Below are 16,855 nucleotides of genomic sequence, written 5' to 3'. Positions count from 1 at the left end.
TCCTGGATTACCCAGGTAGAGTGTAAACACAGACCAGTCCTCACGAGAGAGCTGGGGAAGCCTCAACATAGAGGTGGCCACGTGAGGACGAGGCACGGAGAACGGGCTCGTTTGGGCACCCAGGGCATTCCAGTGTTCATGCCTGTCCTGGGACTCCACTCCCTTGCTGGTGAGGGGTCCAGGCATTGCCAGGAGGAGCCCAGCAGGGCATCTGGAGGCTTCCCCCTTCTTCGATGCCTTCGCCCGTCCAAGACACACCTGGCCCCTGCTGCGTGCCAGGCCCTGAGTCTGGTAGTAACAGGACGGACTTTGATGCTGTTCCTCTCCCTCCTGGGATGGCCAGGAGTCACTGTAGCTGCTTGACAAATGTCACCCAGGTTGAGTGTTTTTAAAACCCTGTATCTATTCTATGAAGGATAGAATATTAAAACATATATCAAAACCTTTATTTTTCTGTCAGCATCAGATGTGCTTCCATTTGCCTGACTGCATCTTTCAGGTCTTGCTGAAATAAAATAGAATTTCAACTCCTGATTTTTATAACAGGGTCTATCTTACCCAGGTTCTAATTTACCCAGGTTCCAAGTTTTATATCAAGGTAATTTAGCCCAAGTTCTAAGTTACCAGGTGAGATGGAAATAGCCTCACCAAAATCCTCCGGGGACAGGGGAGGGTCACTTGGACTGCTGACCTGAGCGATGTGCCCCCTCACAGAGAGTGTTTCCAGGAGCGTGTACCCTCATAGGGTGCTCCCAAGAAGGTGTCCCTCCTCAGAGTGCTCCCAGGAGAGTGCTCCTTCATCAAGTGCTCCCAGGAGGGTGCTCCCCCACAGAATGCTCCCAGGAGGCTGCTACCTCACAGAGTGCTCCCAGGAGAGTGCTTTCATCAGAGTGCTCTCAGGAGTGTGCTCCCTCTAAAAGAGTGCTCCCAGGAGCGTGCTCACTCACAGAATATTCCCAGGAAGGTGCTCCCATTTCACTGAGTGCTCGCAGGAGGCTGCTCCATCAGAGTGCTCCCGGGAGGGTGCTCTAGTCACAGAGTGCTCTCAGGAACGTGCCCCCTCACAGAGTGCTCCTGGGAAGAAGTCCACCCTGGATTCTGCACCATCAGAGATCACTCCCCTTAAAGATGATGCGTGGGGAGGGATGGCTGCCTCAGTGCCAGGGCTGGCCCTACAGTGGAAGGCAGCCCCAGAGGGACCCTGCCTGGATGGGGTCCCCTCCCCCTTTCTCTGCATTTCAAAGCAGGCTCTGTGCTTTGACTTAAAGGCAGACATTTCACCATTTCACTCCTTCACATGGCATCCCTAGGCTCGCAGGTAGTTCTGGCCAGGGGATGGCCCTGGAGTGCCGCCCACCCGCCAGCTGCCATCCTCCCTCCAGTCCCACTGCCGCCCTACCTCCAGCCACACTGCCATCCTCCCTCCAGCCGCACTGCCATCCGCCCTCCAGCCACACTGCCGTCCACCCTCCAGCCTCACTGCCACCCTCCCTCCAGCCACATTGTTGCTCTCCCTCCAGCCACATTGCTGCTCTCCCTCCAGGTGCACTGTCGTCCTCCCTCCAGCTGCACTGCTGTCCACCCTGCAGCCGCACTGCTGTCCTCCCTCCAGCTCTACTGCTGTCCACCCTCCAGCTGCCTCCCTCCCTCCAGCTCTGCCTTACAGGTGCGTTCCCAGATCCCTGGAGCCACAGGACTGGGCCTTGGCCTTGCCTCCTCCTCACTGCTGGGCTGCCCTGCAGGGGACTTGGGGCAGAGCAGGCCTGTGTGGATGACTAACACAATCAGCTCACTCAGGGCAGAATATGCAGCGCTGGAGTCTTCCTGAAGATTTGCTGCACAGGTTGGAATAACCAAGACAAGGGGATGTGAAGCACAGTCACGTGCCATCCAGCCTCACTGTGGGAAAGGGCAGGCTGCATAGGCAGGGGCAACCCTAGAAGATTAGAATGCGGGATTCTTTTTTTTTTTTTTTTGAGATGGAGTCTTGCTCTGTCTCCCAGGCTGGAAGTACAGTGGCGTGATCACAGCTCACTGCAACCTCTGCCTCCTGGGTTAAAGTGATTCTCTTGCCTCAGCCTCCAGAGTAGCTGGGATTACAGGCGAATGCCACCACGCCTGGCTAATTTTTTTTATTTTTAGTAGAGATGGGGTTTCACCATGTTGGTCAGGCTAGTCTCAAACTCCTGACCTCAGGTGATCTGCCCACCTCAGCCTCCCGAAGTGCTGGGATTCCAGGTGTGAGCCATCTGGAATGCTGGCCAGAATGCTGGCCAGAATGCTGCATTCTTACTGTACCTTTTCATGCACAAACACCTACCACCATGTTACAGCTGCCGACAGGATTCAGGAGTCACATGGGGTGCAGGTGTGCAGCCCAGAAGCAACAGGCCGGCCCGTCCAGGCATGTGCCACATGCTGATATTCACACAGTGGCAAAATTGCACAACACATTTCATAGAAGCCCCACATGGCAGATGGTCCAGGCCCCAGACAATAACCCGGTGGGGTGTGGAGTGGGAGCTGCCCCTCCTGCTACCCTGGAAGGGTCTTATGGGACACAGGGCACTCCTTACTGGGTGCACAGTGGGCCCACGAGGCCTCCTTCTTAGGTTGCAGCCCTGGGGCCCCTCAGTGAGGAGTTAATTGGCAGGGCCGGGGTGGAGGTGATGCTCAGGTCACGGCCAGGTGTGCACCTGGAGCTTTCCTGAACATCACTCAAGGCAGGTGGGCCTGGTGCTCGCTGCACAGGAGGGTGGGGGCTGCCACCTCTGCACCTGGCTCCTGCCCTCTGAGCTCCTGTTCATTTGGGCACAGCCAAGGCAAGGTCAATCCCACAAGTCCCTGCAGGGCCAGAACTCTCTGGCATGAAGGCGGAACTAAGAGCATCTTCTATGCACAAAACCCTGTGGATGTGAGGGAAGGTGGCCATGGGGTCACTGGGGGTGGGACGACAGGGGGCCATGTGACATTCCCAAGAACGAAGCGACACAATGGGGCATCTGGCAGAGCCAAGAACTGGGGTTTCCATGGGGAGAGGTGGCGCTGGGGGAGGGGGCTGGGCAGAGCCGGGGGCTGGGGTTTCCATGGGGGGCTGGGCAGAGCTGGGGTGGCAGCAGGGCTGGGAAGCTGGGACCTGCTGTGCTTCACTTCCTGGGTGATGGCACCCGACAGCGTGGGGCCACCGAGGTGCCCAGCATCCCAAGGCGCCTGCAGGAGGGACGCACGCCTGTAGGGGGTCAGCCTGGGTGAGCCCGGCCCCCCAACGCCACACAGAACACACGACCACAGTTTCATCCAAATCAAGGCTGTATTTATCATCACTGATTGATATGGGAACAGAATATTCCAAACAAACGGGGTCCACCGTGGAAACGTGGCTGAAACACAGAACTGAGCAAAGCATGTGGCTCAATGGCTGACCCTGAAGGCTGGGAAGCCTGGTAGGGACACAGCCCAGACGTAGGGGAACACAAAAGGCCTCAAGAAGGGCAGGGCATGGGAGGCTTATGTGGGTGAGAGCAAAACCCAAACCGAGAGGAGGCCAGGCCAAGGGCCCGGGAGGCAACGACCACACCAAGGTGACGCTGATGCCTCATGCGAAAGAAAACACACAACAGTGATTTTTTTTTTTTTTTTGTACTCAGCCTTTAGACTCTTGCACTTCTAAACCTCCACCGATCTGGTCTACAGATTCCAAGAACCCTGCACCATCCACACAAACGTCCACAGAATCGCCCTTGCGGCTGGAGCTGGCCAGTCCTGAAGCCCACAGGAGCCGCCCAGGAGTGCTGTTCTGCTGGCCCAGGGGCCCTGATGGGGGTACCCAACCTCTCCACGGACCCAGGGGCTGGGACGTCGCTGGCGGAACCTTCCTCCCCCCACCAGCGGCGGGAGCGCTTGCATAGTTGAAGGAAAGTTGCTGCCATTAAACTTCTGAGAATGTTTACAACCGGCAGCGCCTGGGTTTTTGTGACCGTGTTAGACAAACCACCAGAGGGCTTTCTGGAAACCGATTTATAAAGTCTGTCTAGATTAAGAATTTAATAACGTCATATATTTATATCAAGAGACTATTTACACGTTTCGTTTGCTTTTTAAAAAACAAACCAAAAAAGAAATTCTCTTACACTTCTGCATAATAAGGCAAAAAACAAAGTTTTGTACATTATTATTATTTTAATATAGATCTGTAACTTCGGTTCCAAGTACCAAGGGGGGCCAGGGCTGGCCTGAGTGGGGGCCTCACAGTGCGCTGGACAAAGTGACCGGTTTTTCTCCATAAATAAGACAAAGAAACCCTGGGGATCTGAAGAAGGATCTGAGGCCATTAAACTGCAAATCCCAACCGAAAACGAAGAAGCAAAACTTTCTTTTTTGGTTCTTTTAAACGTCTAAATAGCATAAAATTAAGAAAAATACAAATCCATTACAAACACTTCTCATTTGTGGGGGGAAAAGGTACAAACGCGATTTTTTTTTCCCAACAGCCGAATCCCAAACTCGGAAAACAAAAGATCACCCTCAGAAAAGCCGACACCCAAGTCCCCGCCTCCACAGGCTGCGGGTGGAGAGGCGGCGCCGCCCCAGGATCGGCGGGAGCTGTGCTTGAGTTCTAGGAACTGATGGAGAAACGGACAGCGGTGCGCTCGGAGAGGCGTCTGCGGCCCCGGGGCTACCGCGCCTCCACCTCCGGGGGGTTTCGGGACGGGGAGTAGTCGCGCGCCTCGCCCGGCCCGAGGCCCCCCAGCGGCGTAGTCCGGCTCCGCGGCGGCCCGGGGGGCGTGGGAGGCCCGGCCGCCGTCACCAGTGGGGGCGGTGCGCCGAGGGCGGCGGCGGCGGCGGGCGGGGTCCGCGCCAGGAGCCCGTTGTGCAGCGAGCCGGGCGCGAGGCGAGGGAAGTGCAGGGCGCCCAGCGAGGGCAGCAGCGCGCCGTCCAGGGCGGGGGCGGCGGGCGGCAGGTGCGGGGCCCGCGCGCGCTCCAGCTCCCCCTGCAGGCGCTCGGGGCTGTAGCCGTGGGGCTCACGGTCGCGGTAGGGGCGCTCCGGAGGCTCCAGGAGGGCAGCGGGGCCCGGGGCGGCGGCGGCACCGGGGAAGGCGCGGCGGGGCAGCTCCAGGCCGCGGAAAGGCTCCCACGCGAAGCCCGGCGCGCCCAGGCGCTCGCGGCCCAGGCCCAGCTGCAGGGGCACGGGGTGCAGGGCGCCCCCCGGGGGTTCGGAAGCCTCGTCCTCCCCGCGCTCCTCCTTGACCTTCACGTTTCCCGGAGCCGCCTTGCTGTGGGGCGGGGACGCGCGCGCGGGCATCTTGGTGGCCTCCTCCTTGCCTGGGGAGCGGCTCTCCTTGACCCGAGGTTCGGACTCGCGCTCCGCAGAGGCCCCGGGCCGGCCCAGCTCGCTCTGGCCCCGGAGCAGGAGTCCGCTGACGGGGTGGCCGGCGGGGGTGGCGGGCGAGGCCCGGCTCAGCAGGCGCGTCTTCTCCAGGAGGTCCCTGGAGGCGGCAGGGCGGACCCGTCACTCCCGAGACCTCCGTCCCGCCGAGCGGCGCAGCCCAGGCTGCTCCCATTGCCTGGCGGGGCCTCCAGCTCCTGGGTGACCGGTGACCCCTCAGCACCCACGGCTCCCGCACCCCCACAGGCTCCCAAAACCTACGCGTCCTCTCTGCGCTGGGCGGCCTGGAAACCTCGGCCGAGAGACGAAGCAGATGAGCCGCCAGCAGCGACTTCAGCTCCCCACGGGCCCCTCCCTGTTAGGACGGGGGGCCTGCCGGCAGCCGCACCCCCGAAATCCTCCCTCAAACTCTGCGAGTCAGGCCGACCTGGAGGTCTCCCTGATGGCAGGTGTGGGTGCCTGTGGTGGGGATGGGTCTTCACCCTCCTCACCCTTCCCAGCCCCAGGGCACGGCCTTCACTCCCCATTGCAGAGAGGAGTCGCCAGGGAGCAGAACTTTGGTCCCCATACCCCAGGGCTCAGCACAGAGCTGGACAGAGCATGAGTGGGCAGCAGTGGGAGGGAGAGAGGGGGAGGGGGAGAGAGAATGGGGGCTGGGGGGGCACGGTGTGGGGATAGGGAACAAGAGGGCCACTCACCGTTCCTGCTCCTCCTTGCCATTGTCCGGCTCTCGGTCATGGTTGGTCAGGGCTGACACCCGCTCCACCTCCACGGACTTGGGCCACGGGGGTGGAGCGGGGAAGGAGGGCGGTGCTCGGTGCAGTCGGTTCCAGGCCTCGTGGGGGCTGGGCAGGCCGTGCACAGAGGAGCCCTCCTTCGGGGCAAAGATGCTGCCGCCAGGAGCTGGGGGCAGAGGCCACGGAGCGTGAGGTTGGGTCTGTCCCTCCCCAGCCACACCCCAGGAGAACCCGGGAGGGGCTTTAGGAGGGTCCCAGGCTGACACTGAAAAGGGGGTGCCCCAGGGGGCCCAGCCCACAGAGGAGGGAGGTCAGCCAGGCATCAGGGTTCCTGCAGAGGACACAGGCATGGGGGAGGGACGCGGGCATCAGGGGAGGGGGCACAGGCTGGGTCACTCACCCAGTGCGTGGCTGCCCAGGCCCCCAAAGGCGTGGCTGCTCAGGCTCCCCAGGCCCCCAAAGGTGCTCGGTCTGCTGAAAGGGTCTGTGGGGGCAACCGCAAGCCCCAGAGGTCTGTGAGGTGTGGGCTACGGCTCCCACCTGGCCCAGTGGGGCTGCTGCAGAGGCTTCCAGCCTGGTGGGTGCTGCCTGCATGACCCAAGGGGCTCCCTGGGGCTTGGGGCCACCTTCTCGCCCACCTACTTCCCCCACCCCAAGGCTGCTGAGGAACCAGCCAGGCTGTGTGGGCTAAATTCAGAAGCACCCACCTGTCAGGGGGCCAGCGGGCAGGAAGCTGCCAGGATGGGCTGAGGCTCCAAATGGGTTGGAGGCAGGATGGGCGGCACCTGGGGGGGGCAGCCAGGTTTGACAGAGGCCAGGAGAGAGCACCAGGGCCTCCCATCTGCAGCTCTGTTCACAGGGGGCACCCCAGTTTCCTCTGTGAACCTTCACCTCCCATTCTCTCGCATGCCCTGAGGGGTGAAGCATGTCCAGTCAGAGTAAGAGGTGGAATTTACCCCACAATTCGGAGGAGGTTTGACTTGGGGCTGCAGTGGCAGCCATCCTGGGAACCCAAGCGGGGCAGCGAGGGAGGTGCTGAGTGCAGTACAGCCCTCAGAGCAAAGGGGCCGCAACTTGGGCAGAGACAAAGTCCAAGTAACATGTGCCTTGATTGGACCACTCCTGAAGCCCTTATCCCAGAGCTTTCACCTGGGAGCTGATAAATGGTCCTCACTTCTTAATGTGGTGCTGGGCCTCAGGCCCGGATGGACATGGTGCTGTCTTGGAGGCTGCACGTCGCAGCCCCTCGTGGCATTCCTGGGCACAGGCCCAGCCCACAGCACCATGTCAACATCAGCCCTGGCCCCCCAACAACCTGGGAGAGCAACCATGTGAGGCCCTGGCCCTGTAAGCGGCTGCTGCAGGGGACTCAGTGCTGTTGGGCCAGGGGCCATCCTGCACATGGGTCCAGGGGGCAGGTTTCTAGTAAAGACCAGCAGGGCGTCATCTTTAGGTAACTCCAGCTCCCTCCCAGCCCTAATCCTGGGGACCCCAAAGATGGGGTGCTCACGCCTCCCATGTAGGACGCAGTGGGTTGTGTTCAGAGCTTCTGATCTCCACTGAGCTCTGGCATGAAAGCTAATGCCACTCCTCTAAACTAGAGAGGAAGACAGCCTGCCCCACGCCATGAAAACACAGCTTGTCAAAGTGTGTGCAGCAAGAGGTGGAAGGAAGCACACTGCCTCAAATGCCTGCACTGTGAGACGCTGAGGAATTAATATTCTCAACCTCCAGATCAAGCAAGAAGAGGCCAGAAAAGTGAGCAACACACAAGAAAACACAGAGAAGGCAACAAGGTCAAAGCTGCTCCTTTAAAAATATGGGTGAAATTGGTCAGGCGCAGGGGCTCATGCCTGTAATCCCAGCACTTTGGGAGGCCGAGACAGGAGGATCACTTGAGGTCAGGAGTTTGAGACTAGCTTGGCCAACATGGTGAAACCCCGTCTCTACTAAAAATACAAAAATGAGCCAGGTGTAGCGTCGCTTGCCTGTAATCCCAGCTACTTGGGAGGCTGAGGCAGGAGAATCACTTGAACCCGGGAGGTAGAGGTTGCGGTAAGCCAAGATCACACCACTGCACTCCAGCCTGGCGACAGAGCAAGACTTCGTCTCAAAATAAATAAACAAATAAAAAAAAATAAAATAAAATACCGGTGAAATGGACAAACTTCTGGTGAGATTAATGAAGAAAAAAAGAGAAGATGGCACAGCCAAGCAATATGAAGAATTACCAGGGCCTGCGGAGTTCAGGCGTGACGGATGGACAGCTATGGAGCCTGCCCCAAATCAACTTACTAGAAACACTCGAGTTACTGAAACCAATTCAAGAAGAAACAGCTTGAGGAATACCACACCCAACGGGGAAAAACAATCGGTACCTGGAACCTGAGTGTGAGCCTGCCAAGCCTTGAAGGAAGTGATGGCTGGACCTCACAAGAGCTCTTCCAGACAACAGAAAAAAGGAAAGCTCCTTAACTCGCTGAAGGCGGCAAACAGCCCTCATGACAAAACCTGACAGATGCAGTACAGGAAGGGAAACTACAGGCCAGGCTTACTCAGGGAAACTCATCTGAAACAAAGCACTGGAAAAGTGGCTGCAGAAATGTATCAACCACATTTCTGTAAATGTAAAACCATCCACTCGTAGATACGACTTTCTACACAGAAAAGGTAAAGGAATTGACAGGCAAATGTCTTTGCATTCGTAAAAATTTAGCAAGATTGCTAGTTACAAAATCAAGAGATGGCACACGAATCTTCAAAACAGATATGCACTTGTTTTCTAGCAACAGCTAAAGAAATGTAACTTACAAATTCCAATTGTAATATTAGTAAAATATAAAGCATCTATGAATAATTCTACTAAGACCTAAATGAATGAGATACTCCATGATCAGGGATAGGAAAATGATACCAGAGACGACGTATGAATTCCTCTTAGGTTGATGTACACCTTTAACCCAATTCCAGTGAAAGCCGGAACCTAACAGGCAGATTGAAAGTTTATATGGGCCAGGCGCGGTGGCTCAAGCCTGTAATCCCAGCACTTTGGGAGGCCGAGACGGGCGGATCACGAGGTCAGGAGATCGAGACCATCCTGGCTAATATGGTGAAACCCCGTCTCTACTAAAAATACAAAAAAAAAAACTAGCCGGGCGAGGTGGTGGGCGCCTGTAGTCCCAGCTACTCGGGAGGCTGAGGCAGGAGAATGGCGTAAACCCGGGAGGCGGAGCTTGCAGTGAGCTGAGATCCGGCCACTGCACTCCAGCCTGGGCGACAAAGCGAGACTCCGTCTCAAAAAAAAAAAAACAAAAAAAAAAAAAAGAAAGTTTATATGGAAGAGAAAAAAGAGCAACAAGGAATCATCCTGCCCCTGCCAGCCAGATATCAAGACCTGCCAAGGAGATGGAGGAGGAGGCAGCACTGGCCCCAAGGACGGAGGGGGCCCAGTCTTGCAGGACAAATGGCAGAGCATTGAGGGACAGCCACCGGGTGTCCAGAGGAGGGAAAGGGAGGCAGGAAAGGAGCAGGGTCGGTGGGGCGGGCAGTGTGGAGGGCCCAGAACTGGGCTCCACACTGAGCAGGTGTCCTGGGGGCTTGGGCCAGGCTGCGGACAGCCAGAAACTGCAGCCTGGACTTCTGCTTTCTGAGAAACCCAGACTACTGGGAAGCTCCATGGCCCAGAGGCCACCATGCTTGTGAAGCCAGCCTCAGGTGGCCGCTGGGCACACTCATCACCCTTGTGTGGACAGGGCTCTGCCCTCGCATGTCCACGTGCAATGTGGCATCAAATGGTCACGAACGCGGAAGAGACTGAGCACGGTGAGGAGAGAGTGAGGGGGGCTGCAGCGGGGGTTGGGAGCTCTGAGGAAGGGACAGGCCTCAAGGACCTGGTGGCTGGGGAAGGTTCCAACAGCAGGACAAGTGGGCAACGCAGAGCCCATGTGTGTGCCTGTGCATGTATGTGTACGTGTGTGCCTGTGCACGTACGTGTGCCTGTGCGTGTATGTGTACGTGTGTGCCTGTGCATGTGCCTGTGTGCGTGTGTGCCTGTGCACGTACATGTGCCTGTGTGCATACGTGTGTGCCTGTGTCTGCCTGTGCGTGTATGTGTGTACGTGTACGTGTGTGCCTGTGCATGTGCCTGTGTGCGTGTGTGCCTGCGCCTGTGTATGTACGTGTGTGCCTGTGCATGTACACGTGCCTGTGTGCGTATGTGTGTGCCTGTGCGTGTACGTGTGCCTGTGCGTGTACGTGAGCATGTACGTATGTGCCTGTGCGTGTGCGTGTGTGCCTGTGCATATGCACGTATGTGTGCGCCTGTGCGTGTACATGTGCCTGTGCATGTGTGTATACGTGTGCCTGTGCGTGTACGTGTGTGTGTACATGCCTGTGCGTGTGCATGTAGCTGACCCTTGAACAATATGGGTTTGAAGTGTGCGGGTGGACTTGGACACAGATTTTCTTTCACCCCTGCCACCTGAGACAGCAAGACCAGTCCCTCCTCCTCCTCAGCCCCACTTAGCGTGAGGACAAGGATGAAGACCTTTAGGATGATCCACTTCCACGCAGTGAATAGCAAATATCTTTACTCTTCCCTATGATTTTTTTTTTTTTTTTTTTTTTGGTGACAGGGTCTTGCTCTGTTGCCCAGGCTGGTGAGCAGTGGCGCAATCATGGCTCACTGCAACCTTGACCTCCTGGGCTCAAGTAACCCTCCTGCCTCAGCCTCCTGAGTAGCTGGGACCACAGGTGCCCACCACGCCTGGCCATGATCTGTCTCATAATGTTTTCTTTTCTCTAGTGGATGTTACTGTAAGAATACAGTCCATCATACATGTAACACACAAAACAGGCGTTCAGCAAGTGTTCATGCCATCGTAAGGATTCCTGTCAACCGTAGGCTGAGTTAAGTTTTGGGGGAGTCAAAAGTTATACCTGGATTTTCAACTGTGTGGCGGGGAGTGACCCAGCCTCTCTGTGGTTCAAGGCTCAGCTGTATGTGGATGTGCATGCTTCACGTGTGTGCACATGCATGGATGTGTATGTGGAACTGTGTGGAACTGTGTATGTGTAGAAAGGCGTGTACTGCACAGGCTGAGACACCATCTTTGGAAAGGCCTCAGCCGGCCTCTGGGCGCCCAGACTGTGTCTATCCCACACTATGGTTGAGCTTCAAGCCCACTTTCCTCCCGGGGGCCTGGAATGTGGACTTGTGCCAGGCAGTGGTGCCCACGGACCAGCACCCCAGAGCCTGGGTGCCTCTGCGTGCCTGGAGGACACTTGCATGTGGTCACGTTGCATTGCCGGGGAAGGGGGTGACTTGGGGAAGGGCATGGCCTGGGGGAGCGGGTGACTCGGGGGAGGGCGTGACCCAGGGGAGGGGGTGACCCAGGGGAGCGGGTGACTCGGGGGAGGGGGTGACCCTGGGGAGCGGGTGACTTGGAGGAGGGCGTGACCCAAGGGAGGGGGTGACCAGGAGAGTGGGTGACTCGGGGGAGGGGGTGACTTGGGGGAGCGGGTGACTCGGGGGAGGGGGTGACTCGGGGGAGGGCGTGACCCTGGGGAGTGGGTGACTTGGAGGAGGGCGTGACCCAGGGGAGGGGGTGACCAGGAGAGTGGGTGACTCGGGGGAGGGGGTGACTTGGGGGAGGGGGTGACTTGGGGGAGGGGGTGACTTGGGGGAGCGGGTGACTCCGAAGGGCAGGGAGGTCCTCACTGCTCCCGGCAGACCCCAACCTGGGCTGTGCCACTGAGAACAATACAGGCCAAGTCCTGGGACCCTCCCTAGGAAACCACCACAGCTGGGCCGGTCCTGGGACCCCCGGAGCAGCCGTGCACATCAGGAAGGGGCACTGGGGTGTGGGCCCAGCCCGGCCTCAGGAGCAGCTTCCTGCTGTTCAGCGAGAAGCCAAACTCCTCCTGGGACAGCGGGCGCTGGGAGACAGAAGGGGGTAGCCTGGCGGGGGCCTGGGTCCCTGCCACTCCTTTGCCTCTGGTGGGGCCAGAACAGGGAGCCCCAGAGAGGAGGAGTGGCCAGGACCAGCTGCCTCAGAGCTGCGTGCGTGGGCTGAAGGCCCCCCAGGACACACTGGGCAGGACTTGGTCGGGAGGAAAGGTGAGGTGAGGGAGTTGCCAGGCTTTGACCTGAGTAAGTGGTGAGCATCAAAAAGCAAAAACTGGTACTGAGGTCCAGAGAACGTTCTCACTCCTGGCACAGGAAGGCAGGCTCGGCCGGGCAGGAGCAGGAGGTTTCCGTGTCCCCCACCCGGCCCCCGATTCCATCTCTCACCTGTGCTGGGGAAGAGGGGCCGGGCCAGGTCCTGTGGGTAGTGGAAGCCAGCAAACACGCCCGGAGCGGGGGGTCTGCCGAACAGGTCCAGCTTGGCACCCACCTCCAGCTTGTGGGGGTCCAGCTGCATCTCCTGGGAGGACAGAGCGTGTGAGGGCTGCCTGCCCGGCGACCAGCCCCGACCACAGGAAGCCCAGGCCTGGGGGGTCGCAGGGACTGGGTGTGAGTCAGTCCAGAAAGGAGAGCAGGTGGGATGAATTTCAAGGATGTATTCTCCAACTCAGAATGACAGAAATGTTACCGTGATCAGCAAAAAAGGTGAACGGGAGAGCTCACATACTCTGAACTGTGGTATGTACTTAGCACATCTCAGCTGGTATGCTATGTGGTCATGGAAAACAACTTACTTTTTCTGTATTTAGATTCTTTTAAAAGTTAAGGCCAGGTGCGGTGGCTCACGCCTATAATCCCAGCACTTTGGGAGGCTGAGGCGGGCGGATCACGAGGTCAGGAGATCGAGACCATCCTGGCCAACACAGTGAAACTCCATCTCTACTAAAAATACAAAAAATTAGCCGGGCATGGTGGCAGGCACCTGTAGTCCCAGCTACCAGAAGGCTGAGGCAGGAGAATGGCGTGAACCCGGGAGTCAGAGCTTGCAGTGAGCCGAGATCCCACCACTGCACTCCAGCCTGGGCGACAGAGCGAGACTCCGTCTCAAAGAAAAAAAAACAAAACACAGCATTCTCCTCTGAGTCCCGTCCTGCTGATACCTCTCCCAAAGGGCATTTAGGACACAACGATTTTTAAGAGCTGTGTGCGCAGGTCATGTGTGTCATCGAGAACAGCACAGGCACAGCAGAGGCACAGGGTCCCACGGGGTTGAGGCCACAGTCCCGCTGTCCTGGCCTCCCAGGACTCTATCCTGCCCCCACAGCTCCTAGCCTGATGGGTCCAGCACCAAGCTGCCCACAGGGCCCTCCTTCCTCAGCCTTCCCAGGTGCACATCAGTTGTGAGCGCCCAGGGTCCACCTAGGTCACTGCTGAAGACCGAGGAATACAGCAGGCACTCCATCGCTGCAGGGAGTGGGGGCAGGGCAGAGGACCCTAGAGGCACCCCAGTGACGTGGGGAACTGGTGCGGCACCCCGTGCCCCTGGTCTGCTCCCCATGACCCAGCCGGCACACCTCGCCAAGGGGAGGGCCTTGCAGCACCCGGGCACCCAGCACTGCCTTGTGGCCTCGCTGACCTGCTTAGAGTAAGAGCCCAGTGCCCAGACGAAGGGGGAGGTGGCTCATGCGTGAGGATCACACTCGTGCACATGCGTGTGAACATACCCGCCTCACGCCTGGCCTTCCAGGGCCCAACCAGGCTGGAGACAGGAGTCCACAAGCACCCCACACCAGCCCAAGTGGTCTCACCTTCATCTTCTGCTGGTGGCGATAGATCTGCCAGGCGATCTGCACGTGCACGGCACACCACCTCCCCGGCTTCTGAGACAGGACGGAAGCACTCAGCGGGGCTGGCATCACCCCCACCCATGTCTTCCGCAGACTCCTCCTGTCACGGGCCCCCCGAGGCCACCCCGGAGGCACCAGAGTCTTCCCCTGCCACAGGCCTTCCCAACGCACACTCACCTTGACCACCGCCCGGTACGGGTCAGACACCTGTGGAGACAGGAAAGGAGTGTTAGGTCCAGGCCCCTCAGGAGGCCGAGTCCTGGGGGTGCAGGGGACACGGCCCCTTTGCTGTGGCCACCAGCCCACCCAGGGCCGGGCCGGGGCAGGCCATCACCGGGGTGGGGACGGGTGCCCACTGACACCTACCCCAGGCGCTTTCTGCAGGAGTGTGTGAACCGCACCAGCCCGGCGGGCCACCTCAATGGGGTTTGAAGTCTGAGGGGAGAAAGAGAGAGAGAACTTGTGTGTGCGTGGGGCAGCCCAGGCAGGAGGACACCTCAGGGCTTCCTGGGTCTGGCATGGGCCTGTGCCCTGCTTTGCCTTGCTGTGGGGCCCCACACGCTGTCACCCAGGGGCAGCCTGGCCTCCCTCGCAGGACCACCACACCTTTAGCCTGCCAGTTTCTGCAAAGGTGGGAAGAACGTGCTCTTGCCAGAGAAGGTGGGTGACCCTCCCCGGGGAGCCACCTGCTGCCAGGGCCGAGTCAGCCCCACCTGGACGGGAGTGGTGCCAACCTAGTCTCCAGCCCAGGAGGAGCTGCTGTGAGCCTGGATGGGCCAAGGGAAGATGGTCGTTTCCCACTAGGGATGCCAGGGAAAGAGGTCCCAAAGCAAAGACTGGCCGTCACACCACACTCCTTTCCTGCCCAGACTGGCTCGACTACCCCTTCCCTCTGGGCTCCCGCCCTGCCCAGGAGCAGCTGTGCTCAGGGTGACGCCGGGACAGATTCCTTCCCTCCCAGACTCAGGGCCTCAGTGTCCTGGCTGTCTGGGCTCAGGGCAGTGCCCCCAAGAGTCCCAGTCTGGGGGTCCCTGCTCGACATCTGCGGGTGAACCACATGCATCCCCTCTTCTCCATTCCTCCGAATTCCTCAACCACGGGGTCTGGGGGCCCAAGACCCTCTGGTGCTTGGGGGTGCCTGGTCCTCGGAAACACTATCTGCCTATCCACGGGAGGGTGGTGCCCCAGGTGAGCCCAGGTGTGCGCGCTGGGGCCTTCAGGGCAGCTGTGGGCAATGAGTTGGGGGCTGCAGGGTCCTATGAGGTCAAGGGCTTGGCAGCTACTGGGGATGGCCCAGGCCCCGTCTTCAGAACCCAAGGCCCACAGGTGAGGAGGCTTCAGGACTGAGGTGTGTGCCACTCCGTGGAGGGTGGGGTTACAGCACAAGGCCGGGGACAGTGAGGAGGGTTCCCTCTCCCCTGGCTGAGGTGGCACACAACCTCCTGCTGCCCAGGTCCCCCGAGGTGCGGACGGTCCCATAAGGCCCAGGTCCCCTGCGGTGTGGATGGTCCCATAAGGCCTGGGTCCCCTGTGGTGTGGGCGGCCCCGTAAGGCCTGGGTTCCCTGCAGTGTGGACGGCCCTGTGAGAACCAAGTTCCTTGTGGTGTGGACAGCCGGTGAGGCTGCCGTCCACACTGGGGCCTCCTGCCAAGGACTGGAACGTTCTCCATCGAGGCTTCCACAGTGTGCCCTCTGCACGGTCCCACCACCTCCCAGGGCTGCCTCCAGGTCAGACCCCCTGCCCCTCCCACGGTGGCCACACACAGACCACAGGGCCACCCACCCTAGCCAGGGCTGCTCATGCCAGCACCCACATGACGACAGGTACAAGGGAGGGAAGTGGTTGTGGTTGTGGGCACAGAGTTTGGCGAGGTTGTCATGCACTCCCTCCAAAATCCCCCCACCCACTGTGTCTGCCCCACCTGCTGGGGCAGCGGTACCTTGGGCTGAAAAGCACCCTGCAGGGACCCGAAGGGGCCGGGGTGTGGGAGCAGGCTGGGCAGTCCCGGGATGGCAGGAGGGAAGGACGGGAAGAACTGTAAGAGAAGGAGAGCGGATGGAGTGGGAGGCCCAAGTCCCCACCTCACCCTCTGCCTGTAACCAGGAGGTGGGACCAACGCAGCAGGGGCAAGGCCAGGCGAGGTACGGCCCCATCCACCCACAGCCCCACCTGCCCGCCCGCAGCCAGGGCCTGCGTGCACAGCGACACGCACCGGGCCCCTTGGGGACACTCACACTCACGCTGGAATGTCGGAAGTAGGGGCTGTCCAGCTTGGGCGCGTACTTGTCAAACTGGAAGGGAAGGAGGGGAAGGTGAGGCCCCGCACACACGACACCCTCGCTGGGCCCCGGCCCCCGCCCACCTGGCCGGGCTGGGCAGTGACAGGACGGCGCTGTGCTTCCCCAGGCTGGTGGCTGCGGCCAGCCGTCCCAGGTTTCTCTAGAGCGCCAGCCCCACGGCTCTGAACTCAGTCTCAGGCCAGGGTGGCCCCTCCATTCTAAGGCTCCCCTTGCATGGGGTGGGAACTTGGGTCACTCGGGCAGTCTGTGTGCCTGGCTGAGGCCTAGGGCATGAAGCCCTGGCTGCTGGGCCGCGCTGGGGACACACCCGGTAACTGACAAACTGGCCAGTTTCCAAAAAAAAACTCGAGAGTGGATGAAACTCGAGCCCCCAGCAGCTCCCTGCTGAGACTAGGCCTCCGGGTCGGGGCACATGGGAGGCACCCTGAGTCCTGGTCCCTGTGTCCCTCAGGCCTGTCTGGGCCTCCAGCCCTGGCACTGGGATCTAGTGCGGGTGTGAGGGTGTCCCATGCACGTGGGCACGGGATGCCTGCCTAAGTCCAGGAACACGGCCCAGGGTAGGGACCTCATGGCACAGCTTGGGGTGGGGACACCAGAGGGCACGCTGGGGACCGGACAGACGGATGGATGACAGAGAGGTGCCGCCGGCCCCCCACCTCCTCCTGGGCTGGTGTGCGTG

The 16,855-nt window shown here is 59.6% G+C and overlaps 1 protein-coding gene across 40 annotated transcripts in view; it reads right to left on the bottom strand.

The window, feature by feature from the left end:
* Positions 1–3,291: 3,291 nt before the first annotated feature.
* The window catches only part of FBRSL1 (fibrosin like 1), a 96,921-nt gene continuing 83,357 nt past the window's right edge, over positions 3,292–16,855 (bottom strand). For 22 of the 40 annotated variants that reach the window (XM_045366259.2, XM_045366251.2, XM_045366255.2 and 19 more), the window contains 10 exons: positions 16,111–16,167; positions 15,816–15,911; positions 14,242–14,310; positions 14,053–14,082; positions 13,837–13,908; positions 12,416–12,548; positions 6,831–7,034; positions 6,524–6,607; positions 6,085–6,289; positions 3,292–5,486 (listed from right to left, as the gene is read on the bottom strand). In XM_045366259.2, the coding sequence (XP_045222194.2) occupies positions 4,676–5,486; positions 6,085–6,289; positions 6,524–6,607; positions 6,831–7,034; positions 12,416–12,548; positions 13,837–13,908; positions 14,053–14,082; positions 14,242–14,310; positions 15,816–15,911; positions 16,111–16,167 (1,761 nt within the window). In that variant the 3' untranslated portion in view covers positions 3,292–4,675. The other 18 variants (XM_045366260.2, XM_045366273.2, XM_045366272.2 and 15 more) reach the window with 10 other exon arrangements.

The sequence above is a fragment of the Macaca fascicularis genome, chromosome 11 (genome assembly GCF_037993035.2).
Source record: "Macaca fascicularis isolate 582-1 chromosome 11, T2T-MFA8v1.1".
NCBI classification, from domain to species: domain Eukaryota; kingdom Metazoa; phylum Chordata; class Mammalia; order Primates; family Cercopithecidae; genus Macaca; species Macaca fascicularis.
This window is presented reverse-complemented; position numbering and strand designations above follow the sequence as displayed.